This window comes from Bufo gargarizans, chromosome 3, assembly GCF_014858855.1.
Source record: "Bufo gargarizans isolate SCDJY-AF-19 chromosome 3, ASM1485885v1, whole genome shotgun sequence".
Lineage (NCBI taxonomy): Eukaryota > Metazoa > Chordata > Amphibia > Anura > Bufonidae > Bufo > Bufo gargarizans.
In genome coordinates, this window is record NC_058082.1 from 401,018,864 (window position 1) to 401,046,483 (window position 27,620).

The window sequence follows — 27,620 nt, forward strand, 5'->3', positions numbered from 1 at the left end:
CTTTTGTGTGCCTGGTCTGCATCCTTGGAACCCAGCAGTGTGCAGTGTCCGTTGGATTGTCCGCCTTGAGACATTGCCACCAGCAGAGCCCAGATTCACCAGGATGGCCTCGGTGGTGATCCTTGGATTCTTTTTCACCTCTCTAACTATCCTCCTGGCCAGCACAGGTGTCACTTTTGGCTTCCGACCACATCCTCTGAGATTTTCCACAGTGCGGAACATCTTGTATTTTTTGCTCAGTTGTAAATAAAAGCTGAAATTATTATAATTTTTTTTCACAATAAAGCCTCTTGTACATCGTCTTATTATCTTTTGGGAGACACCTATGTAATTTCCCGTCAAAAAACTACTTGCTTATTGAATAAAAGTAACTAAGTCAAAATTTGCCTGGGGTAGGAATACTTATGGGCAGCACTGTACATAAAAAAAAATAATGTACACATATTAGGTATCGCCGCATCCATAATAACATGCTCTATAAAAATATCACATGACCTAACCCCTCAGGTGACTACTGTAAAAAAAAAAAAAAAGAAAGCAATTTTTTTGTCACCTTACATCACAAAAACTGTAATAGCAAGCGATCAAAAAGTCATATGCACCCTAAAATAGTGCCAATCAAACAGTCATCTCATCCCGAAAAAAATGAGCTCCTACACAACACAGTCGCCCCCAAAAAATAAATAAAACTATGGCTTTCAGAATGTGGAGACACTAAAGAATCATTTAAAAAAAAAAAATGCTTAGTTATGCAAAACTGAAAACAAAAAACCTCATATTGTCATATTTGGTATTGTCGCGTCCGTGACAACCTGCTCTATAAAAATACCACATGATCTAACCTGTCAGATGAATGTTGTAAATAACAAAATTAAAATGGTGCCAAAACAGCTATTTCTTGTTACCTTGCCTCACAAAAAGTGTAATATAGAGCAACCAAAAATCATAAGTACCCTAAAATAGTACCAACAATACTCCTACCCTATCCCGTAGTTTCTAAAATGGGGTCACTTTTTGGAGTTTCTACTCTAGGAGTGCATCAGGGGGGCTTTAAATGGGACATGGTGTCAAAAAACCAGTCCAGCAAAATCTGCCTTTCAAAAACCGTATGGCATTCCTTTCCTTCTGCGCCCGTACAGCAGCTTATGACCACATATGGGGTGTTTCTGTAAACTACTGTTAACCCTGTTAACAATGGCTGTTAACCCTTGCTTTGTAACTGGAAAAAAATTATTAAAATGGAAAATCTGCCCAAAAAGTGGAATTTAGAAATTTTATCTCCATTTTCCATTAATTCTTGTGGAACACCTGAAGGGATAACAAAGTTTGTAAAATCATTTTGACTACTTTGAGGGGTGTAGTTTCTAGAATGGGGTCATTTTTGGGTAGTTTCTATTATCTAAGCCTCACAAAATGACTTCAGACCTGAACTGGTCCTTAAAAAGTGGGTTTTTGAAAATTTCTGAAAAATTTCAAGGATTTGCTTCTAAACTTCTAAGCATTGGAACCATCCCCAAAAAATAATTTTTATTATTTTATTTTTTACTACTTTTGCACAATAAAAATCCTTTTTTCGTCTATCCAGAAATGTTCTATTGGGTCAAGTCAGGACTTTGTCTGGGCCACTCAAGGACATTCCCAGAATCGTGCCTAAGCCAATACTGTGTTGTCCACTGGCGTAGATACAGGGGTCGCAGTTGCGACCGGGCCCGGCTGCCTGTGGACCCCTGGCCCCTGCAGTAGTGCTGTACCCAGGGCCCAGTTCTCCTCGTTTCCGCCCGGCTCGCCCCTTTAATATACTTACTCTCCCCGGCCGGCGCTTCACTGTCCCGAGTTCGTACAGCGTCAGGATGTAGTGCGCCCACTATGACCCGACGCTGCATGCTGTTAGGTGACAGTGCAGTGCCGGCCGGGAAGACAGAGAAGCGCAACTTCTGCCGGAGAGAAGAGTAGCCGCGGCGCAGAACAGGTAAGCATGTTGGGGTCTGGGGATCACTCTGTGGGCTGCCGCTGATTGATCTAAGCCAGTGATAGGCAAGTTGCTTCTCTCCAGCTGTTGCAGAATTACAACTCCCAGCATGCAAAGACTGCCTACAGCTTTCAGCCTACAGCAGGGCATGGTGGGAGATGTAGTTTTGCAACAGCTGGAGAGCCGCAGTTTGCCCATCACTGATCTAAGCTGATGGGGACTGAGTGGGGGTCTTTGGGCTGAGCGGGCTGATTGGGGGTCTGAGTGGGTTGATATGAGGTCTCTCTGCAGTGGCAGAGAGACTCCCTGAGGCCAGCAGCAGCCATTTTAGTCAGATTACAACCACTCTGCAGCTTTGGCTCTAATCTGACTGAAATGGCTGCTGCTGGCCTCAGTCTCTCGGCCACTGCTGCTCTCATAATCTTGTTTCTCACAGTCTGAGAGTCATTTAAGTGCTTTTTGCCAACTCCAGACAGGTTTTCATGTGTCTTTTACTGAGGAGAGGCTTATTTCTGGCCACTCTGCCATAAAGCTAAGATTGGCAAAGTGCTGCAATTATGGTTGGCCTTCTAGAAGTTTCTCCCATCTGCACACAGGATCTTTGTAGTACAGAGTGATTATTAGGCTCTTTGTCACCTCTCCTACCAAGGTCCTTCTCTCCCAATTACTTAATTTGGTGGGTCGGACAGCTTTAGGAAGAGTCCTGGTTCCAAATTTCTTCCATTTAAAAATTATGAAGACTACTGTGCTCTTCAACAATTTCAGTGCAGCAAAAAATGTATTTGTACCCTTTTCCAGATCAGTGCCTCCAAATAACCAGGTATCTGAGCTCTACATGGCTTTGTTTTAGCTTTAATATGTATTGTCTGTGAGACCTTATATAGACAGGAGTGTGTCCAAATCCTGTCCGATCAACTGAATTTACCACAGGTGGATAATCAAGGTGCTCAAACATCTCAAAGATGACCAAGAGAAATTGGAGGCCTCCAGGGCTAAATTTCACATGTCATATAAAAGGGTCTGAATACTTATGTCTAGGGAAGAGCAAATCGACTTTGATTAAAAGTTCGGGAAAAGGTTTTTAACAGTAGAAATTAATATTCAAAAGACTTTGCGAACTAATAACTTCGGCTCATCTGAGCCAATACATTCTAATACAGTAGCGAGCGCTTGATCTGTACACTATTCAAACTAAGTTTTATGTGAATCGACTTCGGATGTTTCACCTGAAGTCGATTCACTCATCCCTACTTATATCCATGCCAAATGTTTGTTTTTCATTCTTAATAAATTTGCTAAAAATTCTAAAAATCCTCTTTTCACTTTCATATTATACAGTACCGAGTTCAGAATGATGGGGGAAATTTGATTTGTTTTCATTTTAGCCCTAGGCCGCAACATCACAAAATGTAAAAAAAGTGAAAGGGTCTGAAGAGTTTCCGAATGTATTGTATTCCCCACTGCCATGCTCTACTTCTTGCTCCTATTCTGGACATGGCAGGCTTGCTCCTATTCTGGACATGGCAGGAAATGGATATGAATGCCGTGAAGCCAATCACTGGTTGAGGAGGGTCATCACTGCAGCTAGTGATTGGCTAACAGGAGCAAAAAGCAGGGACCCTTACATCGTTCATGTGATGGAATACCCTTTAAACTAGCTAAAGGAAATTGTCATGAGTAGGGCTGAAACGATTGCTTGATTGAATCGAATAATTCAAAACAAAAAAATCCTTGTTGCAAATTTGAGGATTCGTTTGTGTCATGTGACCATGGAGTGGGAGTGAAGCACTTGCTATTACTTACCGCTCCGCGGTCACCCGCACCGCACTTTCAGCCCTGACACATCGTCAGGACATAGTACACTATGACCCGATGCTGTGTGACGTCAGCACTACAGTGCAGTGTGGGGAGAAGAAGACGGAGGAGCTTTGGAGCGGCGCCCCTACAGGAAAGGTAAGTACTGGCACTTAGGGGGGCAAGCTTATGGCACTTAAGGTGGGACACTGCACAGAGTGGCACTTGGGGGGGGGGGGGGGCGAGCTGAAGGCACTGGGGTGGGGGAGAGCTGAAGGCACTGGGGTGAGGGAGAGCTGAAGGCACTGGGGAAACGGAGCTGATATCACTGGATGATAGTGGAGCTGATGGCACTGAGGGGAACTGATGCACTTGGGCTGATCACACAGGGGGGAACGAAGGGTGTTGGGGACTGATGGCAGGGGGTCTGATGAGTTTTTATAAAAGGAAAACAGTCTATTAATTCATTTTTTTCTTATTAGAGTACTCGATTAATCGTAAAAAATAAATCGGTAGAATACTCGATTACTGCAGCCCTAGTCGAGGTTAAAAAAAATTAGCATCTGTCAGCATGATCAATCTTATTAAACCAGGCATACTGTCTGGTAGGGTTGATTATGGTGTCCAAAATGAGCCCTTTTTCTCTGCATTGAATGAGATGGTCATGAGGACATAAAGCATGTCATTGCTCCACAAAAATAAGAAGAAACTGGTGGGGCAATAAACATTGATGCTGGTGCAGTGGGGGAATTAATTGGTGAGTAATGCTTGTTTTTTTTTTTGTTTTTTTTACTTTATAACTTATACTGGGCTAGTTTTTTAAACTTTCCAATAACTTATTGAAATTAAAATCAACAAAGTTAAATTTTTCCTGTGTATTCTTATATATTTTTCTGAATACAATTATGTGGATATCAAGAAAAAAAAAATATTAAGTTTATCTACTGTGTACCTTCTGTGTATCTACATACCCAATGACAACAGTTAGAACCTGGCAATCTTACCATTTCTTCATCTTCAGCTAAAAGCAAATCATAGTCACTGAGCGCCACACAAAAGATGATTGAGGTTACACCCTCAAAACAATGAATCCACTTCTTTCTTTCTGATCTCTGTCCTCCCACATCAAACATTCTGCAATTAAAAAACATTGTAGACTGATAGATATCTGCAGAGCTAGCCAAAATATGGAAAGTGAGGCCTACAATGGCCCTTAACGTGGTTATAAAGAATGACTATAGGTCAGTACTTGTCCCTGCAGTGTACATTCTTAAGGCATCTTCCACTATGCCAAAGCTACAGAGAGGGATAACACATTTAAAAAGCATAAAGGCTATGCACTTTTGCAATTTTTTAGCGAGCTGTTTTTAATTTGCTGTAAAAACACATTCTTTCTAATAGGGTTTAATTAAAATCTTAGCTTTGTTTGGCTTCAGTAGCTTGCCTGTATTCCACTACATAGCAAGCTGCAGAATGCTGTCCGGTCCTAAGTCCATTAGATAAGCTCTCTGATGGCTCTGTCAGTAGCCCCACTCTAACCCTTTCTGAAGCCTGAATCTAAACTGAAATCCTATTTTATTTACTTTTTTTTTTTTGAGATTTGAACATAGACTGGCTTCAGGAAAGGCCAGGAGGGCAACAGACAAAGCTGTCAAAGAGTTCATCTGATGGATTTAACACAGGATGGCATGCTAAAGCTTGCTCTGTGGTAGAATACATGCAATCTACTGAAGCCTAAACAAAACAAAAAATTTAATTAAAGCCAAATAGAAAAATCCCCCCCCCCCCCAAAATTGCATGCAGTTTAATGGAAAAACTGCTACTAAGGAGTCCAAAACCTTTAAGAGATGAAACTATGGAGGCAAGTACCAATGAACCATAAATCATAGAAGTTGAATGTTTAGCGCAGAATCTTCATGGGGAAATCAATATGTATTTAGAGAAATGTATTATTTATGCCAGAGGGCAAACAGCAGAATGCTATCAGAGCACAAAATTGAAAGAATAGTTTCCCATTAAGATGAAAGGGTTACTGAAACCCATCAGTTGCTGTAACTTACTTGAAGTAAAGGTCTTTGAATGTGAAATGTGTTTCCACAATACCCGTAGTTTTGACACGCGTCCGGAGAACATCTTGTTGGGTAGGAACATAATTTGCTTGCGAGAGCCTATCCAGATCATTTAAGTAGCTTTAAAAAAAAACATTTCGTGAAATGAAACAGAACAGAACTCAGGCAACACTATAGCTCTATGGGGGTAATTTATTATAGAAAAGCGTTTTACACCAGATTATGATATACCCTGTAATGCTGGAGGAAGCAAATAATTTATGATGAGGTAAAAGCCTCATTATAAATTAGGCACATACTATGGCAGTCCGGCACCTAAACTGAAATGTTAGGCTCTTTTAGTCTTTATTTACTCTAGAAAACGGTTTGGGAAAGTGGTGCGGGTGGAGTACAATCGGCACTTGTGCCTAGATTTAGGCGCAGTGGCATTTAAAAAGCCTCATATTTGTGACTTTTTTACACCTTAAAACTAGCAAGGGGGGGGGGGGATTATAAATGTCCCCTATGTGTTTCTTCTATTGTTTTCCTTCATTTCTCATACTTACTATGAGGCAGAGTCATTGAGTTGGTATTCACGGGAGCGGCAGAAGCATGCCTGCACGCCAGCATCTTTCCACAGCCTCCTAATAACACCTGCAAGCTCGGGGGAGAGAATACCTTCCTCTGCAGTACTGGCTAAAACAAATAACTGCCGGGCATCATCCTAAGTGAAGACAAAATAGATACAAATATGTTAATGTGTAACCTGTTCGCCAAACAAGAAAATGCTCTCATGGTTTTAATGCCAAGAACCAGCACAAGCAATGTTGTAGAAATACTTAGCCCTCACAGCTCTGGCCACATCTCCAAAGTCAATCTTTAGTCTTCCCATGGCACGTATTATAGCAATGATGGACTGAATGGTGTTACTGTAGACAACCACTTTGTATTGCTTGCACTCTTCTTCTGAATATCCATCTTCATGGATAATCCTAAAAACCACAATCAATACATTAGCATGTATACAAATACATTTGATCCTCCTTAAGAAAGAAATGTTGGAAAGGCTTATAAATGCCATTAAAGAGGTTGTCCGAGTTATGAAAAAAAAATAATATAGCACAGAAAATCTGATATATAACTGAGCTAAGCAAGTTTTATGCAAAAAAAAAAAAAATATATATATATATTTTTCCTCATTTCCCTGGTTCCTTTCTGGCCCTTTGTTTACATGCAATAAAAACCAATCTCTGCCCCTCTCCCTGCTCTGCTAAGGGAGTGAATACAAGAGCTGCCCTGAGTGACATGTCTGACTGCTGGGAGGCTCTGCAGCATGTTGTATGTGTAGGACTATATGTCCCACCTGTATAATGACACTGCTAAGGGAGTGAGTACAAGAGCTGCCCTTAGTGACATGTCTGCCTGCTGGGAGACTCAGCAGCATGTTGTATGTGTAGCACTACAAACCGGATTCCAAAGAAGTTGGGACACTATACAAATCGTGAATAAAAACTGAATGCCATGATGTGGAGGTGCCAACTTCTAATATTTTATTCAGAATAGAACAAAAAGTTTAAACTGAGAAAATGAACCATTTTAAGGGAAAAATATGTTGAATAAGAATTTCATGGCGTCAACAAATCCCCAAAAAGTTGGGACAAGGCCATTTTCACCACTGTGTGGCATCTCCCCTTCTTCTTACAACACTCAACAGACGTCTGGGGACCGAGGAGACCAGTTTCTCAAGTTTAGAAATAGGAATGCTCTCCCTTTCTTGTCTAATACAGGCCTCTAACTGTTCAATCGTCTTGGGGATTCTTTGTTGCACCTTCCTCTTTATGATGCGCCAAATGTTCTCTATAGGTGAAAGATCTGGACTGCAGACTGGCCATTTCAGTACCCGGATCCTTCTCCTACGCAGCCATGGTGTTGTGATTGATGCAGAATGTGGTCTGGCATTATCTTGTTGAAAAATGCAGGGTCTTCCCTGAAAGAGATGACGCCTGGATGGGAGCATATGTTGTTCTAGAACCTGAATATATTTTTCTGCATTGATGGTGCCTTTCCAGACATGCAAGCTGCCCATGCCACACGCACTCATGCAACCCCATACCATCAGAGATGCAGGCTTCTGAACTGAGCGTTGATAACAACTTGGGTTGTCCTTGTCCTCTTTGCTCCGGATGACATGGCATCCCAGATTTCCAAAAAGAACTTTGAATCGTGACTCGTCTGACCACAGAACAGTCTTCCATTTTGCCACACTCCATTTTAAATGATCCCTGGCCCAGTGAAAACGCCTGAGCTTGTGGATCTTGCTTAGAAATGGCTACTTCTTTGCACTGTAGAGTTTCAGCTGGCAACGGCGGATGGCACAGTGGATTGTGTTCACTGACAATGGTTTCTGGAAGTATTCCTGAGCCCATTCGGTGATTTCCTTTACTGTAGCATTCCTGTTTGTGGTGCAGTGTCGTTTAAGGGCCCGGAGATCACAGGCATCCAGTATGGTTTTATGGCCTTCACCCTTATGCACAGAGATTGTTCCAGATTCTCTGAATCTTCGGATGATGTTATGCACAGTTGATGATGATAGATGCAAAGTCTTTGCAATTTTTCGCTGGGTAACAACTTTCTGATATTGCTCCACTATCTTTCTGCGCAACATTGTGGGAATTGGTGATCCTCTACCCATCTTGGCTTCTGAGAGACACTGCCACTCTGAGAAGCTCTTTTTATAACCAATCATGTTGCCAATTGACCTAATTAGTGTTAATTGGTCTTCCAGCTCTTCGTTATGCTCACATTTACTTTTTCCAGCCTCTTATTGCTACTTGTCCCAACTTTTTGGGGATTTGTTGACACAGTGAAAATTTGAATAAATGTATTTTTCCTTTAAAATGATACATTTACTCTGATTAAACGTTTGATCTGTCATCTACGTTCCATTACAAATAAAATATTGACATTTGCCATCTCCACATCATTGCATTCAGTTTATATTCACAATTTGTTTAGTGTCCCAACTTTTTGGGAATCCGGTTTGTACAAGTCCCAGCTGTATAATGACACTGCTAAGGGAGTGGATATAAGAGCTGCCCTGAGTGACATGTCTGCCTGCTGGGAGACTCAGCAGCATGTTGTATGTGTAGAACTACAAGTCCCAGCTGTATAATGACACAGCTAAGGGAGTGGATACAAGAGCTGCCCTGAGTGAGATGTCTGCCTGCTGGGAGACTCAGCAGCATGTTGTATGTGTAGAACTACAAGTCCCCGCTGTATAATGACACTGCTAAGGGAGTGGATACAAGATCTGCCCTGAGTGACATGTCTGCCTGCTGGAAGACTCAGCAGCATGTTGTATGTGTAGAACTACAAGTCCCCGCTGTATAATGACACTGCTAAGGGAGTGGATACAAGAGCTGCTGTTAGTGACATGTCTGACTGCTGGGAGACTGAGCAGCATGTTGTATGTGTAGAACTACAAGTCCCCGCTGTATAATGACACTGCTAAGGGAGTGGATACAAGATCTGCCCTGAGTGCTGGGAGAATCAACAGCTACTTGTAAGTATAGAACTACATGTCCCACCTGTATAATGACACGCTAATACACACAGGATCTTCCCCCTACCTTCTTGTGCAATGCTCTCTCTAGTCTGTCAGATCCTGTGCCCAGCATTGTCTCCTCGATCACTGCCTGCAGAGCTGTGCAGCTGAAGTGGTTAAGAATCCTAGCAGAGAGTAGACGGCAGTGAAGGGGGGCGTGGCTAGCACAGTGACTCTCGTTTACAGGCTTGTAACCGACCTTTATCAGAGCAGGGAGAGAAGCTGACATCACAGGTCATGTGACCCTCATTGAAATCTGAGAAACCATCCACTGGAGATAAAGTGAGTTAATTGGAAAGCTGTTACATTTGCCTAGTTAGGAACATAGAAAGAACAAAAAAATAACTCGGATAACCCCTTTAAGTAATTGACCTGCTAGCACATCACTACTTGGAAAACTGCTCTCTCAATGGTGTGTGAAGGATCAGGGACATGGCTACCAAGTTCGCAGTCCGGTGCCAACTTGTGCATAATAGATGTGAATTGGACATATTGTGTATTTCATATGGCAGAATACACAGGTTTTCTAATTTTTTGGGGGTATTTCGTATGTACATGCCAGATAGAAAATCAGATTTACAGTATGGAGCTACACAGAATATTCCTGCTTAGAGAAGTTCACCAAAGATTTCAGTTCATATCTGGCACATTCACGGAAGAAAGATTTACAAATCCCAGCGACTAGGTGTCCAAATATTTGATCCTACACTGCAATATACCATTATAAACCATTAAAGCTCTTAGGGTACAGCAGCACTGGTCGTGTGACAGCTGTGGCGGCCAGGATCACAGAGTAGTGGCGATACCATAGAAATGGATGAGATCGCTGCAGCAGTGTTGGATCCCAATAATTTGTATGGGGCCATCACTGCGCCGCAATCCTGGCCTCGACCAGTGTCACCATGTAGCTGTACCTTATTGTTGGTCTACTAAAAAGTTGCATTGTTTTTAAAGTTGTGCATCTACAGTGTTCCCCTGGATGCACGAGGCCTCCTGTTGGAAGACACTACTGCACATTACAACGCCAGACACATGGCATCATACGTGTACAGACACAAGCCGCCTTTTCTTATTCTGGACAACTTCAACCCTTCCATGACCAGAGGGGTTTTAAGTCTTCATGAGCTGAGCTTTTACCTTTTGGAATGCTGCAATCTAAAAGCTACATTGTTTTGTTTCTCTGTCTACCCTTATAAAAATGTCTCTCGCACAGCTCGTTCAACTGAGAACAGGCAAAGATTGGTGGCTGGGGGTACCACAATGATTATATTTTTGGCATTAATATATATTCTGCCCGACAGGAATGTATTAATGCCTGAGCACCTAATGCCCATGTAAAACCCAATTGTGTCAAGCAGGTGTGTGATTTCAGAGGCCATTTGATTTGATTTTTTTTATATTATTTCTTTCTTGACAGTTATGTATCGATACTTTTCCTATCAGTCCCCTATCACAGTACAGGATCGGCTGAGTATGGCATCCTGACTCTGCAGGTGGCATTACACAAAGTGCCATCAGACTCACAAACAATAAATAATACATGAAAACATGGCTGAGGCTCCTAGCTTTACTGACACCACTTCAAAAGGAAAGAGCAGGAACCCAACTTACTTCATCTGCTTCACGATTGTGCTTTTCCCAGACTCGCCAGCACCTGCAAGGCAAAGCAGAATTCATTATCTGATCAGTGAGTGTTTTAACCCTTCAGGGTCGCACATAATTTATATAATGCTAACATTTTGCTGGCTACAGATTTTAAAAGCAACAAATCCCTAATAAATGGGCAGCCATTACAGATGTAATAAACTATCCCAGATTATATGATAACATGGTAAGCCGCCTTCTCCACGATACAATCTGGTGTCCAAGTTTTATGTAACCCCCTTCACTACCGAGCCACTTTTCACCTTAAATCCCAGGCCGATTTTTGCAAATCTGACATGTGTCACTTTATGTGGTAATAACTTTAAAATGCTTTTACTTATCCAGGCCATTGCCATTCTGAGATTTTTTTTCTTGTCGCATATTGCACTTCATGACAGTGGTTAAATTTAGTCCAAAAAGTAATTTTTAGTTATAAAAAAAAGGACAAAATTTACCAAAAATTTCGAAAGATTAGCAATTTCCTAAATTTCTCTACTTTTATAATAGATAGTAATAACTCCAAAAATAGTTACTACTTTACATTCTCCATATGTCTACTTCATGTTTGGATCATTTTGTGAATGCCATTTTATTTTTGGGGGACGTTAGAAGGCTTAGGGCTGTTTCACACGAGCGGATGCCGTGCGTGACATCCGCTCTGTGTCATCCGCTGTGTGTTTCACAAGAGCCGATGCGGACAGCAGAAGCACAGAGCATTAATATGATTGATAATGCTCCGTGCCTCTCTCTGATCTCTTTACTACAAAACCACAGTGAGATAAAGTTGTCACTGTGATTTCGTAGTAAAGAGATGACAGAGAGGCACGGAGCATTATCAATCATGTTAATGCTCCCTGCTTCTGCTGTCCGCATCGGGTCTTGGCTGTCATTCACGGAGCGGATGTCACGCACGGCATCCGCTCATGTGAAACAGCCCTTAGAAGTTTAGAAGCAAATCTTGAAATTTTATAGAAAATTTTCAAAACCCCCTTTTTATGGACAAGTTCAGGTCTGAAGTCACTTTGTGAGGCTTACATAATAGAAACCACCCAAAAATTACCTCATTTTAGAAACTACACCCCTCAAGGTATTCAAAACGGATTTTACAAACTTTGTTAACCCTTTAGGTGTTCCACAAGAATTAATTGAAAATGGAGATAAAATTTTACTTTTTTGGCAGATTTTCCATTTTAAAAATATTTTTTTGAAAAAAAATATTTTTTCAGTGTCTCCATATTCTGAAAGCCATAGTTTATTTTTTGGGCGACTGTCTTATGTAGGGGCTCATTTTCTGCAGGATGAGATGACTGTTTGATTGGTACTATTTTAGGGTGCATATGACTTTGATCGCTTGCTATTGCATTTTTTGTGATGTAAGGTGACAAAAATGGCTTTTTTTACACCTTTTTTTGTTTGTTTTTTACGGTGTTCATCTGAGGGGTTAGTTCATGTGCTATTTTTATACAGCAGGTTCTAAAGAACGCGGCGATACCGAATATGTATACTTTTTTTTATTTATGTAAGTTCTACACAATGACAGCATTTTTGAATAAAAATAAATCATGTTTCAGTGTCTCCATATTCTCAGAGCCATAGTTTTTTGGGATTTTGGTCGATTATATTAGGTAGGGTCCCATTTTTAGTAGGATGAGAGGACGGTTTGATTGGTACTATATTGGGGTGCGTACGACTTTTTGATCGCTTGCTATTACACTTTCTGCGACAAATATTAAAAAAATATATATGTTTTTCACTTTTTTTTGGTCCCACTCAGGGACTTCAACTTTTGGGGGTCTGATGCCCTTTACAATGCATTACAATACTTAGTGTACTGTATTGTAATGCATTGGCTGTAAGTGTATTACCAGTGTAATACGGGTTACATGGAAAAGTGAATGGGCACTCTTATAAATGGAGTCGCACAGACTGGATATAGTAGAATTAAATGGATACGTTTTGAATAAATAAAATCAATTCACAGCATTACACATTATTATATGATCTAAAAAATAAATAAAAAGAGAGCCGTGTTTGCTCAATAAAACACTTGATATAAAAATAGATAAATTAATTGGATATACTGGATCAGTAAAATAATGTATTGCCGGTTAAAATCATCAGATCGAATATATCATCCACGCCAGACGCGTTTCGAAGACTCTGCTGTCTCCTTCCTCAGTGGCTTCACAGCACTGAGGAAGGAGACATTTTTCGTGGTGAACAGGGTGCCACACCAGTTTGGAGCACCTTGCCATCTCCCGACAGAGGGAGAGCCGTCCTTTCCATTTTCTATCACTTGTAATACGGGTTACAGCCTGCTTGCCTGTGATATCCAGGGGGCTGAATCTCACAGGCTCTCCCTGAAGGCAGCCACAGTGCCTAAGGAAGGCATCGAGCTGCCTTCCCTGCCATGGGGTCCCCGTCACAGCAGTACGGGGACCCCATGCACACCGGCACCCGTGAGGATACTGCATGTGCCAGTCAGCACTGACCGCGGTCGTGCAAGAGTTAATGAGCCAGCATCAGTGTTTTCACCTATGCCGAAGGATACAGCAGGGGTCCGGCTATCATGTGACAGCCGGACCCCTGCCTCCGATTGGGCGGACGCAGCTCCTGCACCTGCCCGATCAGCACGCCGTACCTGTACTGCGCTGGGATTTCTGTCCTGCATTTCTGCGCTGGTAGCGAATGTGTTAAAAGGCCACTTCCATCAACGTCTTCAGCACACGACTGTATCCATCTTTGGGTCCGCAATGTGGATCTGCAAAGTATGGATACGGTCTGTATGCATCCCACAATTTTCATGGGACCTACTGTTGAAAAATAACAACAACTAAGAAACGGACAAGAATAGGACAGGTTCTATAATTTGCGCCACGGCTGTCCGTTGCCGACTCTTAGAAATGAACAGGTCCGTGAGCGATCCACCTAAAATGTGGATCAGACACAGACCAAAGTATGGTCATGTGCATGAGGCCTAACAGTCCATATGTGACTATTCTATGTAATATTTTTTAATAAAATACAGTTTGATGGTTTCCTGGATGATTTTTTAAAGTCGCTGCATGTATTCTGAGCTGGCTCTTTAAAGAGAGTGTCACCAGAAAATGACCTATCAGTGTTTTATGTATAACATATTTTTAAAGAATTTCTGATGATGTCATTTAAAATTTTTCATGTCAATATATTTAAACAAAAGACATAAAATCCTGCAGTTTTCTCACAGGCCAATACTTTCTAAGGGCTCTTTCACACTTGCGTTGTCCGGATCCGGCGTGTACTCCATTTGCCGGAATTACACGCCGGATCCGGAAAAACGCAAGTGTACTGAAAGCATTTGAAGACGGATCCGTCTTCAAAATGCTTTCAGTGTTACTACGGCAGCCAGGACGCTATTAAAGTCCTGGTTGCCATAGTAGTAGTGGGAAGCGGGGGAGCGGTATACTTACAGTCCGCGCGGCTCCCGGGGCGCTCCAGAATGCCATGCAATCACGTCATCCATGTGCGTGGGGCGCCCTGACGTCACTCTGGAGCGCCCCGGGAGCCGCGCGGACGGTAAGTATACCGAGTATACTGCTCCCCCGCTCCCCACTACACTTTACCATGGCTGCCAGGACTTTAGCGTCCTGGCAGCAATGGTAACCATTCTGAAAAAGCTAAACGTCGGATCCGGCAATGCGCCGAAACGACGTTTAGCTTAAGGCCAGATCCGGATCAATGCCTTTCAATGGGCATTAATTACGGATCCGGCCTTGCGCCAAGTGTTCAGGATTTTTGGCCGGAGCAAAAAGCGCAGCATGCTGCGGTATTTTCTCCGGCCAAAAAACGTTCCGGTCCGGAACTGAAGACATCCTGATGCATCCTGAACGGATTTCTCTCCATTCAGAATACATTGGGATAATCCTGATCAGGATTCTTCCGGCATAGAGCCCCGACGACGGAACTCTATGCCGGAAGAAAAGAACGCAAGTGTGAAAGAGCCCTAAATGATGTTAAGAACTGCTCAGGCAAGATGGCCACCCCGACAATTATGTTCAGAAAAAAAAAATCCGAAAATAAAAACAGATTAGAAAAAAAGGATACATGCTGCTATCTGGTTTTAACTGGCACATAAAAATTTTGGTGACGCATCTACTTTAAAGGGAGTGTCACTAGAAAATTCACTGTTAAACCAGGCATGATGCTTGGCAGGGACATCTAATATAATGATACTGTAAGGGTGCTGTCACACATCACGGCTGTGTTACACTTTGGGTTTGGCCAAAAAACACATAAAAAATGCGGTTTTTACAACATACTGTCACAGTGTAGGGGGAGGGGAGGAACACCAGAATGACAACAGAAGGAAAATGACCAGGAACTAGGCCTCAAGGCTAGGGAAAGGGAAATGGTCACTACCTAAGGAAACCCTAAGCCTAGCCCTGACTCCTGTCAGTATGAATAGACCCTGGAGGTGGGAATATTCATACACCGTAAACCTAGGCCCTAGTAACCCTGAAAAGCCTAGGATAGCGACAGGGCCTGAGATTACTGGTTCCTTCCCAGATGAACGAACCAGACTCTCCCTGAGGGCTAGTAAACAACGAGCAAATAGGAGCAACAAAATACCAAAAGAAGTACACTTATCTTCAATAGAAAATTGAAGCTCTTCCAACTACAGGCTGAGAATATCAACGCATGGTATGAAGTGCGAGTCCAGACTAAATAGAGGAGCAGTAATGACCACAAGCTACACCTGAGACAAGAGGCGTGGCCATTACCAACAACACTGCAACAAGTGAAAACAGATAGGCTGTCAGATGACCTAATGTGCAGCCAGTCTCTCAGATCTTCTAACCTCTGTCGCTGGAGGGACCGTGAAACATACCTTAGTTTATGGTGTGCTTTCTTACAGCAAAGGGAAAACAAACAGCAGACAAAAAAAAAAAGTGGTTATTCAGGTTATACTATAGACGACTTATCCTCACCGTACATCGGTTACATGGCCTAGTTGTAGCTCAGCCCCATTTAAGTTAATGAGGCTGAGCTGCAACACCAAGCACTGCCACTGTACGATGTACGGCGCGGTGCTTGGTAAGCAATCAGGAGGCCGCCACTGCGCTCACCGAAGCTTCAGTGAGTGCTGCAGCTTCTTGAAACAGCTGATCGGCGGGGTGACGGGAGTCAGACCCCACCAATGTGTTATTGATGTCCAATTCTGTGGACAGTTCATCAATAATATTTCCCGAATAACCCTTTAAATTACATTAAAGGGGTATTCTCATCTTAATGATCACTGAAAAATCTGTTAATGATTTAACAGTGATCATTTTTCTAAATATATTTAATTAACAAATTCCCACCCCTTAGAAGTAAATAAACATATACTTACTGTTACTGGTTACGGCCACCGATCTTCTCAGGAATCGTGGTGGCCGCGAGTGCGCAGACGACTTCTTCTCTTCTCCTGGCCGGCCGCGCGCTGTACTGAACGCGCACGCGCTATGGGGATTTCTTCCTGCCCAGTATAGTATACTTGCCAGAAAGAAGTCACCAGGGCGCATGCGCGGCCTCGGCGTGCACGTTCAGTACAGCGCGCGGCCGGGAGAAGACTTCAATCAAGATGGAGCCCGCCCCCTGCCGAAACCAGGAAGTGGACAGCGCCGGGAGCAGGTAAGTATGAAATAGAGTCTTGAGAATACCCCTTTAACCCCTTAAGGACCGAGGACGTACCGGTACGCCCTATTTCCCGAGTCCTTAAGGACCGAGGACGTACCGGTACGTCCTGACTTAAAATCTGAATTCCGGCGCCGCGGGGGTTAATCGGAACGGGATTTCGGCTGAAATCATTCAGCCGGCATCCCGTAACAACGCAGGGGGGGGTCATTTGACCCCCCCGTGTCGGCGATCGCAGCAAACCGCAGGTCAATTCAGACCTGCGGTTTGCTGCGCTTTTTGCAGTTTCTGATCCCCGCGGTCCCTGACCGCGGGGATCAGAAACTTCAGAGTGCCTAAGATCAAGATTTCACCTTCCCCCTGCACCCCTGCACGATTTGATGGCGGCGGGTGGTGCAGGGGGGGTGTCGCAGGCAGTGGGGGCGTTGCGGGAGGCGGGCGGTGCGGCAGGCGGGATCGCGATCCCCCGCCCGCCTCCCCTTGAATAATCGTTGGTTTCTAGTGGATATACCAGGGTGCCAGCACATTGCTGGCACCCTGGTATAAACGGCTGACATCGTTGATGCGATGTCAGCCGTTTAACCCTTTCCATACAGCGGTCCGTATGGACCGCTGTATGGAAAAGGTTAACAGTGCATGGAGCTCCCTCCCTCTCCCATCGGGGGGCTGCTGTGCCTTTGCAGCCCCCCGATGGGAGAGGGAGAGAGCCCCCAGGCATCCCCCCGAGAGCCCCGTCCTTACCCTTCCCCGTCTGCGAAGTTGTGGCAGACGGGGAAGGTTCCCATGGCAACAGGACGCCTGCTCAGGCGTCCTGCTGTCCATGGTGCTGAACAGATCTGTGCTGAAAGCATAGATCTGTTCAGTGTAAGTAAAATACAGTGCAGAACCCTATATAGGTTCTGTACTGTATTATACAGACATCAGACCCACTGGATCTTCAAGAACCAAGTGGGTCTGGGTCAAAAAAATAAAAAAAAAAGTGAAAAAAGTTAAGATAAAAAAAAAAAACATTTATCACTGAATAAAAATTAAAAAAATAAAATACACTACACATATTAGGTATCGCCGCGTCCGTAACGACCTGATCTATAAAACGGTCATGTTACTTTCCCCGCACGGTGAACGCCATAAAAATAAAAAAATAAAAACTATGAGAAAATTGAAATTTTGCCCACCTTACTTCCCAAAAAAGGTAATAAAAGTGATCAAAAAAGTCGCATGTACGCCAAAATAGTACCAATCAAACCGTCATCTCATCCCGCAAAAAATGAGACCCTACTCAAGATAATCGCCCAAAAACTGAAAAAACTATGGCTCTTAGACTATGGAAACACTAAAACATGATTTTTTTTTGTTTCAAAAATAAAATCATTGTGTAAAACTTACATAAATAAAAATAAAGTATACATATTAGGTATCGCCACGTCCGTATCGACCGGCTCTATAAAAATATCACATGACCTAACCCCTCAGATGACCACCGTAAAAAAAAAAAAAAAAAAAAACGGTGTAAAAAAAGCAATTTTTTGCCATCTTACGTCACAAAAAGTGTAATAGCAAGCGATCAAAAAGTCATATGCACCCCAAAATAGTGCCAATCAAACCGTCATCTCATCCCGCAAAAAATGAGACCCTACTCAAGATAATCGCCCAAAAACTGAAAAAACTATGGCTCTTAGACTATGGAAACACTAAAACATGATTTTTTTTTGTTTCAAAAATAAAATCATTGTGTAAAACTTACATAAATAAAAATAAAGTATACATATTAGGTATCGCCACGTCCGTATCGACCGGCTCTATAAAAATATCACATGACCTAACCCCTCAGATGACCACCGTAAAAAAAAAAAAAAAAAAAACGGTGTAAAAAAAGCTATTTTTTGCCATCTTACGTCACAAAAAGTGTAATAGCAAGCGATCAAAAAGTCATATGCACCCCAAAATAGTGCCAATCAAACCGTCATCTCATCCCGCAAAAAATTAGACCCTACTCAAGATAATCGCCCAAAAACTGAAAAAACTATGGCTCTTAGACTATGGAGACACTAAACAATTTTTTGGTTTTAAAAAAAAGTTATTGTATAAAACTTACATAAATAAAAAAAAATTGTATACATATTAGGTATCGCCGCGTCCGTGACAACCTGCTCTATAAAATTACCACATGATCTAACCTGTCAGATGAATGTTGTAAATAACAAAAAAAAAAAACACGTGCCAAAAAAGCTATTTCTTGTTACCTTGCCTCACAAAAAGTGTAATATAGAGCAATAAAAAATCATATGTACCCTAAACTAGTACCAACAATACTGCCACCCTATTCCGTACTTTCTAAAATGGGGTCACTTTTTTGGAGTTTCTACTCTAGGGGTGCATCAGGGGGGCTTCAAATGGGACATGGTGTCAAAAAAACAGTCCAGCAAAATCTGCCTTCCAAAAACCGTATGGCATTCCTTTCCTTCTGCGCCCTGCCGTGTGCCCGTACAGCAGTTTACGACCACATATGGGGTGTTTCTGTAAACTACCGAATCAGGGCCATAAATAATGAGTTTTGTTTGGCTGTTAACCCTTGCTTTGTAACTGGAAAAAAAAAATAAAAAATGGAAAATCTGCCAAAAAAGTGAAATTTTGAAATTGTATCTCTATTTTCCATTAAATCTTGTGCAACACCTAAAGGGTTAACGAAGTTTGTAAAATCAGTTTTGAATACCTTGAGGGTGTAGTTTCTTAGATGGGGTCACTTTTATGGAGTTTCTACTCTAGGGGTGCATCAGGGGGGCTTCAAATGGGACATGGTGTCAAAAAAAACTGTCCAGCAAAATCTGGCTTCCAAAAACCATACGGCGCACCTTTCACTCTACGCCCCGCTGTGTGGCCGTACAGTAGTTTACGGCCACATATGGGGTGTTTCTGTAAACGGCAGAGTCAGGGCAATAAAGATACAGTCTTGTTTGGCTGTTAACCCTTGCTTTGTTAGTGGAAAAAATTGGTTAAAATGGAAAATTAGGCAAAAAAATGAAATTCTCAAATTTCATTCCCATCTGCCAATAACTCTTGTGCAACACCTAAAGGGTTAACGAAGTTTGTAAAATCAGTTTTGAATACCTTGAGGGGTGTAGTTTCTTAGATGGGGTCACTTTTATGGAGTTTCTACTCTAGGGGTGCATCAGGGGGCTTCAAATGGGACATGGTGTCAAAAAAACTGTCCAGCAAAATCTGGCTTCCAAAAACTATATGGCGCACCTTTCACTCTACGCCCCGCTGTGTGGCCGTACAGTAGTTAACAGACACATATTGGGTGTTTCTGTGAACAGCAGAGTCAGGGCAATAAAGATACAGTCTTGTTTGGCTGTTAACCCTTGCTTTGTTAGTGGAAAAAATGGGTTAAAATGGAAAATTAGGCAAAAAAATGAAATTCTCAAATTTCATTCCCATCTGCCAATAACTCTTGTGCAACACCTAAAGGGTTAACGAAGTTTGTGAAATCAGTTTTGAATACCTTGAGGGGTGTAGTTTCTTAGATGGGGTCACTTTTATGGAGTTTCTACTCTAGGGGTGCATCAGGGGGCTTCAAATGGGACATGGTGTCAAAAAAACTGTCCAGCAAAATCTGGCTTCCAAAAACCATACGGCGCACCTTTCACTCTACGCCCCGCTGTGTGGCCGTACAGTAGTTTACAGACACATATTGGGTGTTTCTGTAAACAGCAGAGTCAGGGCAATAAAGATACAGTCTTGTTTGGCTGTTAACCCTTGCTTTGTTAGTGGAAAAAATGGGTTAAAATGGAAAATTAGGCAAAAAAATGAAATTCTCAAATTTCATCCCCATTTGCCAATAACTCTTGTGCAACACCTAAAGGGTTAACGGAGTTTGTAAAATCAGTTTTGAATACCTTGAGGGGTGTAGTTTATAGAATGGGGTCATTTTTGGGCGGTTTCTATTATGTAAGCCTTGCAAAGTGACTTCAGAGCTGTAGTGGTCCCTAAAAATTGGGTTTTTGTAAATTTCTGAAAAATTTCAAGATTTGCTTCTAAACTTCTAAGCCTTGTAACATCCCCAAAAAATAAAATATCATTCCCAAAATAATTCAAACATGAAGTAGACATATGGGGAATGTTAAGTCATCACAATTTTTGGGGGTATTACTATGTGTTACAGAAGTAGAGAAACTGAAACTTTGAAATTTGCAAATTTTTCAAAATTTTTGGTAAATTAGGTATTTTATTATGCAAAAAAATTCATTTTTTTGACTTTATTTTACCAGTGTCATGAAGTACAATATGTGACGAAAAAACAATCTCAGAATGGCCTGGATAAGTCAAAGTGTTTTAAAGTTATCAGCACTTAAAGTGACACTGGTCAGATTTGCAAAAAATGGCCTGGTCCTTAAAGGGAACCTGTCACCATGATTTAGCGCATAGAGCTGGGGACATGGGCTGCTAGATGGCCACTAGCACATCTGCAGTACCCAGGTCCCATAGCTCTCTGCGCTTTTATGGTGTTAAAATACCGTTTTTAGTGATATGCAAATTACCTCCTATGTGTCCTGTAGCCGGAGATGAGTCCAGCGGAAGGGAGCCCAGCACCGCCCCGCGTCCGCCGAATCTCCTCCTTGCCTGCTGACGTCATAGAGCTGCATTGCCGAAATCTCGCGATGCGCGAGCTAGCGCATGCGCAGTCTCGGCATCATGTTCATTCCCTGTACTGGAATCAGCACAGGGAACGAACTACGCATGCGCTAGCTCGCGCATCGCGAGATTTCGGCACTGCAGCTCTATGACGTCAGCAGGCAAGGAGGAGATTCGGCGGACGCGGGGCGGTGCTGGGCTCCCTTCCGCTGGACTCATCTCCGGCTACAGGACACATAGGAGGTAATTTGCATATCACTAAAAACTGTATTTTAACACCATAAAAGCGCAGAGAGCTATGGGACCTGGGTACTGCAGATGTGCTAGTGGCCATCTAGCAGCCCATGTCCCCAGCTCTATGCGCTAAATCATGGTGACAGGTTTCCTTTAAGGTGAAAATGAGCCCGGTCCTTAAGGGGTTAATGTAACTATTTTGTAGTTAATGTAATTCAGTTTTGCTGCGTTTTCCCTTTGCTGGAAGAAAATGCTCAATAAAAGCGGGTATGTTGTTGCAAAAACTGCATTTATAATATGGGAGATTCATTGCCTATTTCCGGAGAAAAAGTCCTTTTAATCCATGTTTAAGTGAGCAGTTAGAGAGGTCATCCAACAGTATACCAGTCTTCCCATAGTGGACAAACGGCAGTGTTGATCATACTTACCTGGTCCTGCTGCTGAGACCAGGTTGCATCCAATCCGGCTCTTCATCTTCCTGGACCAGGCCAGGAAGTAGCCGGGACCAGGTAAATATGATCACCACCACGGGTCAGACACTCTGGGAGGCCTGTTATAATTTTGATAACCCTTTTAACTCTTCATTTGAATACGGATTAAAAGTACTTTATCCCAAAAAGAAGCAATGTATTTCTAAGGGTGCTGAAACTCTGTGAGGTTTGTTCTAATGTTGGATATCACCTTTAAACTGTAGAGGACCACTGCCATACATGTACAGCGCTGGTGGACATGACTTAAGGATCAGCACCGTACATGTACGGCGGGCTGATCGGGCGGGTGCAGGAGCTGTGCCCGCCCAATCGGCGCATGGACCTGGCCCCTGCTACATACGCCAGTGTTCTGCCAAAAATCCTTACTTCGTCAAAATACCTTACCCCTCGTGACCGGTGGGTGCGCCTCAGCGCAAGCGCACTACCACGGCGCGGGTAAGATAAAATTACATGGGGTAAGGAGATCTGACGGTCTTTTCTCCTTACCCTCACACTGCACACGCGCGGATTGTGGAATCTCCTTAGCCTCACAAGGGTTAGGGTTATGCCCCCCAATATGATGCACCCACCCCCACCCCCCAGATAGCCGATAGTAATGGGAGCAAAAGGAGATTTCACAATCCGCATGTGCACAGTGTGAGGGTAAGAAGAAAAGACTGTCAGATCTCCTTACCCCTGACAGCATACATGCGGTGCCCGGGAGGCAGTGCTCCATGTAATTTTATCTTACCCGTGCCGTGGTAGTGTGCATGCGCTGAGGCGCACATCCCAGGAAGTTGAGGCGCACACCCCCGGAAGTCACGAGGGGTAAGGTATTTTGACGAAGTAAGGATTTTTGGCAGAACACCGGTATCGGTGAAAACACCAATGCCAGGGTATTAACCCCTTTGACGGCGGCATGCAGAGGGTTTGCAGAGAGGGCACGTGCCCTCCGCATCTCCATCGGGTCCCCGCGCTGCAGTGACGGGGACCCGATGGCAGAGAAGGAAGCCCGATGCATTCGATAGGCATCGGGGCTTGCCTTCTACGGAAGCCTGTGAGATCCAGCACCTTGGGCTGGGTCTCACAGGCAGGCTGTCAGCATACAAGCTGACAGTCAATGCATTAGAATACAGGATGTATTGTAATGCATTGTAGAAGAGGGGATCAGACCCCAGAAACCGTGTGCTGTCCGCATACATATGTCCATGCCGTAGCCCCACAAAAAGATAGGACATTTCTATTGAAGGGAAAAAGAAAAAGGTAGCATGCACAAAGCCTGTGTCCGTGTTTTGCGGATACGTGGTCATGTATGATGCCTAACTGCTGTAATAACAAATAGATCATGGAACAGCATGATCATTGGTAGAAAAAGATATGGGACAGACCAGGTGTATAAAATCTTAACACATAAGTGTAATTTGGCAGAAGAGGAAGGCTGCCGCACAGACCTGGAAGAGCTACTGTATGCTTCCGGGTCTGTGTGGCCGTGCCACCAAAGATAGGACATGTCCTATCTTTGGCCACAACAGGCAGATTGTGGAACCATTGAGGTCAATGGGTCCGCACCGCAATGCAGGATGCACACGGCTGATGTCAGTGTTTTGCATATACGTGGTTCTGCCAAACGAAACGGCTGTGTGAATACACCCTTCTTGTGTACGATGCCATTATTATAAATTGGCAATATCAAATACAGTACAGACCAAAAGTTTGGAAACACCTTCTCAAAGAGTTTTCTTTATTTTCATGACTATGAAAATTGTAGATTCACACTAAAGGCATCAAAACTATGAATTAACACGTGTAATTATATTATATACATAACAAAAAAGTGCGAAACAACTGAAAATATGTCATATTCTAGGTTCTTCAAAGTAGCCACCTTTTGCTTTGATTACTGCTTTGCACACTCTTGGCATTCTCTTGATGAGCTTCAAGAGGTAGTCACCTGAAATGGTTTTCACTTGACAGGTGTGCCCTGTCAGGTTTAATAAGTGGGATTTCTTGCCTTATAAATGGGGTTGGGACCATCAGTTGCGTTGTGGAGAAGTCAGGTGGATACACAGCTGATAGTCCTACTGAATAGACTGTTAGAATTTGTATTATGGCAAGAAAAAAGCAGCTAAGTAAAGAAAAACGAGTGGCCACCATTACTTTAAGAAATGAAGGTCAGTCAGTCCGAAAAATTGGGAAAACTTTGAAAGTGTCCCCAACTGCAGTTACAAAAACCATCAAGCGCTACAAAGAAACTGGCTCACATGCGGACCGCCCCAGGAAAGGAAGACCAAGAGTCACCTCTGCTGCGGAGGATAAGTTCATCCGAGTCACCAGCCTCAGAAATCGCAGGTTAACAGCAGCTCAGATTAGAGACCAGGTCAATACCACACAGAGTTCTAGCAGCAGACACATCTCTATATCTGCTAGGAAACCACTGCTAAGGACAGGCATCAAGCAGAAGAGACTTGTTTGGGCTAAAGAACACAAGGAATGGACATTAGACCAGTGGAAATCTGTGCTTTGGTCTGATGAGTCCAAATTTGAGATCTTTGGTTCCAACCACCGTGTCTTTGTGCGACGCAGAAAAGGTGGACGGATGGACTCTACATGCCTGGTTCCCACCGTGAAGCATGGAGGAGGAGGTGTGATGGTGTTTTACTGGTGACACTGTTGGGGATTTATTCAAAATTGAAGGCATACTGAACCAGCATGGCTACCACAGCATCTTGCAGCGGCATGCTATTCCATCTGGTTTGCGTTTAGTTGGACCATCATTTATTTTTCAACAGGACAATGACCCCAAACACACCTCCAGCCTGTGTAAGGGCTATTTGACCATGAAGGAGAGTGATGGGGTGCTGCGCCAGATGACCTGGCCTCCACAGTCACCAGACCTGAACCCAATCGAGATGGTTTGGGGTGAGCTGGACCGCAGAGTGAAGGCAAAAGGCCAACAAGTGCTAAGCATCTCTGGGAACTCCTTCAAGACTGTTGGAAGACCATTTCAGGTGACTACCTCTTGAAGCTCATCAAGAGAATGCCAAGAGTGTGCAAAGCAGTAATCAAAGCAAAAGGTGGCTACTTTGAAGAACCTAGAATATGACATATTTTCAGTTGTTTCACACTTTTTTGTTATGTATATAATTCCACATGTGTTAATTTATAGTTTTGATGCCTTCAGTGTGAATCTACAATTTTCATAGTCATGAAAATAAAGAAAACTATTTGAATGAGAGGTGTGTCCAAACTTTTGGTCTGTACTGTATGTGGAGGGGATTTTACTTTTTAATTTTTTTCACACAGCGGTTTTTGTACGGCTGATTCCCGGAATTCTCTGCCAGAACAGCTGGCCGCAGCCGTGCCTCTGGGTAACACAGAAGGTAGACCTGGGGACATCATTAGACCCCATGGCTGCCATGTGAAGACATCGGCACAGTGTTCGATACATCAGGTGCATCTTCAAAAATAACACTTCTAAGATATTACTCCAGTTTTTACGCCACGCATACATATGCTACAAACATATGAGAATGTGAGCACCCTATATGTGTGTAGTCCCCATATGGCAGGGGTCAGCAATCATCGGCACTCCAGCTGTTGTGAAACTACAATTCCCAGCATGCTTCAATCATTTCTATGAGAGTTCTTAGAAGAGCAGAGCAAGTATGCATGCTGGGGGTTGTAGTTTCAAAATAGCTGAAGTGACGGAGGTTGCTGAACCCTACCATAGGGAATCATTATTCCTGGGCAGCAGATCGTTGTTTAAATAGCACAAGCTTCTGCACAGGAACAATGATTTTTGGTGATGGCAGGAACGACACCATCATCCAAACCTTTTTAGGCTACTTTCACACTTGCGGCAGGACGGATCCGACAGGCTGTTCACCATGTCTGATCCATCCTGCGGCTATTTCTCCGCGCCCACGGTCCCCGCTCTGTCCCCATTGACTATAATGGGGGCGGGGGCGGAGCTCCGGCGCAGCACGGAGAAAGCTGACGGACTAAAAAGCCTGACATGCAGTAATTTTAGTCCGGCGGGCTTTCTCTGTGCACCGCCGTGCTGCGCCGGAGCTCCGCCCCGTCCCCATTATAGTCAATGGGGACGGAGTGGCGGTCCACGGGCACGGCCAAATAGCCGCAGGACGGATCCGACATGGTGAACAGCCTGTCGGATCCGTCCTGCCGCAAGTGTGAAAGTACCCTTACACCGGCCAATCATCAGAAGCGAGCATGTGTACACTTATTCCCGATAACTGGCCTGATAATCGGTCCGTGTAAAAGGACCGGTACTCCTACTTTTTGACCATAATAAAAATTTGAGAAGTCCTTCTGTGTTAGCACAGGTACTGGATTGGTAACTAGTTTATACTGGAATCTTTAGATTTCCGGCATCATTTATATTTCATATCACACATAGCCGGTCTAATGGAAAATAAAAGCACTCATCCATGGCTTCCTTGTCATCCATGGCTCCCTCATATCTCTTTAGGCCTCATTAAATTTAAGTCACAGTTTTTGCAAAAGCACAGAATTAAGATTCTTCTGGTACTTTTAGTGGATGGAGCTGGTTGCTGCTCTCCGTGAAATAAATGGGAGCAGTGCGGCCGTGACCAGCTCTGTCTATTACATAGTGGACAGAGCTACTGCAGAATAGGTGATCAATGGCGGTTCAGGGTGTTGGATCCCAATGATAACAGATGTTGGGGGGGGGGGGGGGGGAGAACGAGTATTTGGATTTCATCACCAGAGGGGTCTCCACGCTGACTATTGAAAGCACACACATGCCTGGACGATAACTGCCTGCTATTCTAATGCTTGAAGAAAATAAAAGCAAGAGCTTCAATAAACCTACATTGTCTATAGGTTCTGCTAAATTCTCACTGCATTTTCAGTGTCCGTTTGTCATATGTGCCAGGACAGCTTCCAGTGCATGTATCAAAGGTATACACAGGCTCTCATTCACCGTACAGAGGCCTTCATGCCAGCCTGCTGCCCTATGTCAGTGATGGTAAACCTTTAAGAGACTGAGTGCCCAACCCAAATCCCACATATTTATTGCAAAGTGCAAACACAGCAATTTAACCTGAATACTATAGTCCAATATATAGTATACCTTCCATGTACGTTATTATTTAGCTATAATAGCCTGCCTACATTCAATGTGCTGCCTGTGCTGTGCATAGTGCGCCCTAAGGCATATTGGTACACCATAGACTTTTTTCCAGAGCGCAGGTGCCCACAGAGAGGCACCTGTGCCATAGGTTCACCACCATTGCCCTATGGCATATCAAGGCATTCCATAAAAACATATCCTGACGTATATTTCCAACATATACCTCCTACATATGCTGTGTGAAAAGACAGCAAGAAGCTAAAATGGTGGTCAGATTATAATTTTAAAGGGGTTGTCCAGGAGTTTTCAAAACCAAATCCATTGTTCATGTGACCGCTCAGCCAATCAGTGGCCATAACAGTCACAAGCCAGTCATGTGAGCAATGGATGTGACGTCATCACTTCTGCTTGGAGCAACTCAATGCAGAGCGGAGGGCACTTCACAGTGAAGCTGCTC

General features: G+C 43.4%; 1 protein-coding gene across 1 annotated transcript in view; it reads right to left on the bottom strand.

Moving 5' to 3' along the window:
- Window positions 1-27,620, bottom strand: part of GNAI3 (G protein subunit alpha i3) — a 55,900-nt gene that overhangs the window by 13,345 nt on the left and 14,935 nt on the right. The window contains exons 2-6 of the mRNA XM_044288318.1: window positions 11,027-11,069; window positions 6,662-6,803; window positions 6,378-6,535; window positions 5,824-5,952; window positions 4,768-4,897 (exon numbers count right to left, since the gene is read on the bottom strand). Coding sequence (XP_044144253.1) covers window positions 4,768-4,897; window positions 5,824-5,952; window positions 6,378-6,535; window positions 6,662-6,803; window positions 11,027-11,069 — 602 coding nt within the window. The remainder of the gene's footprint in view (window positions 1-4,767; window positions 4,898-5,823; window positions 5,953-6,377; window positions 6,536-6,661; window positions 6,804-11,026; window positions 11,070-27,620) is intronic.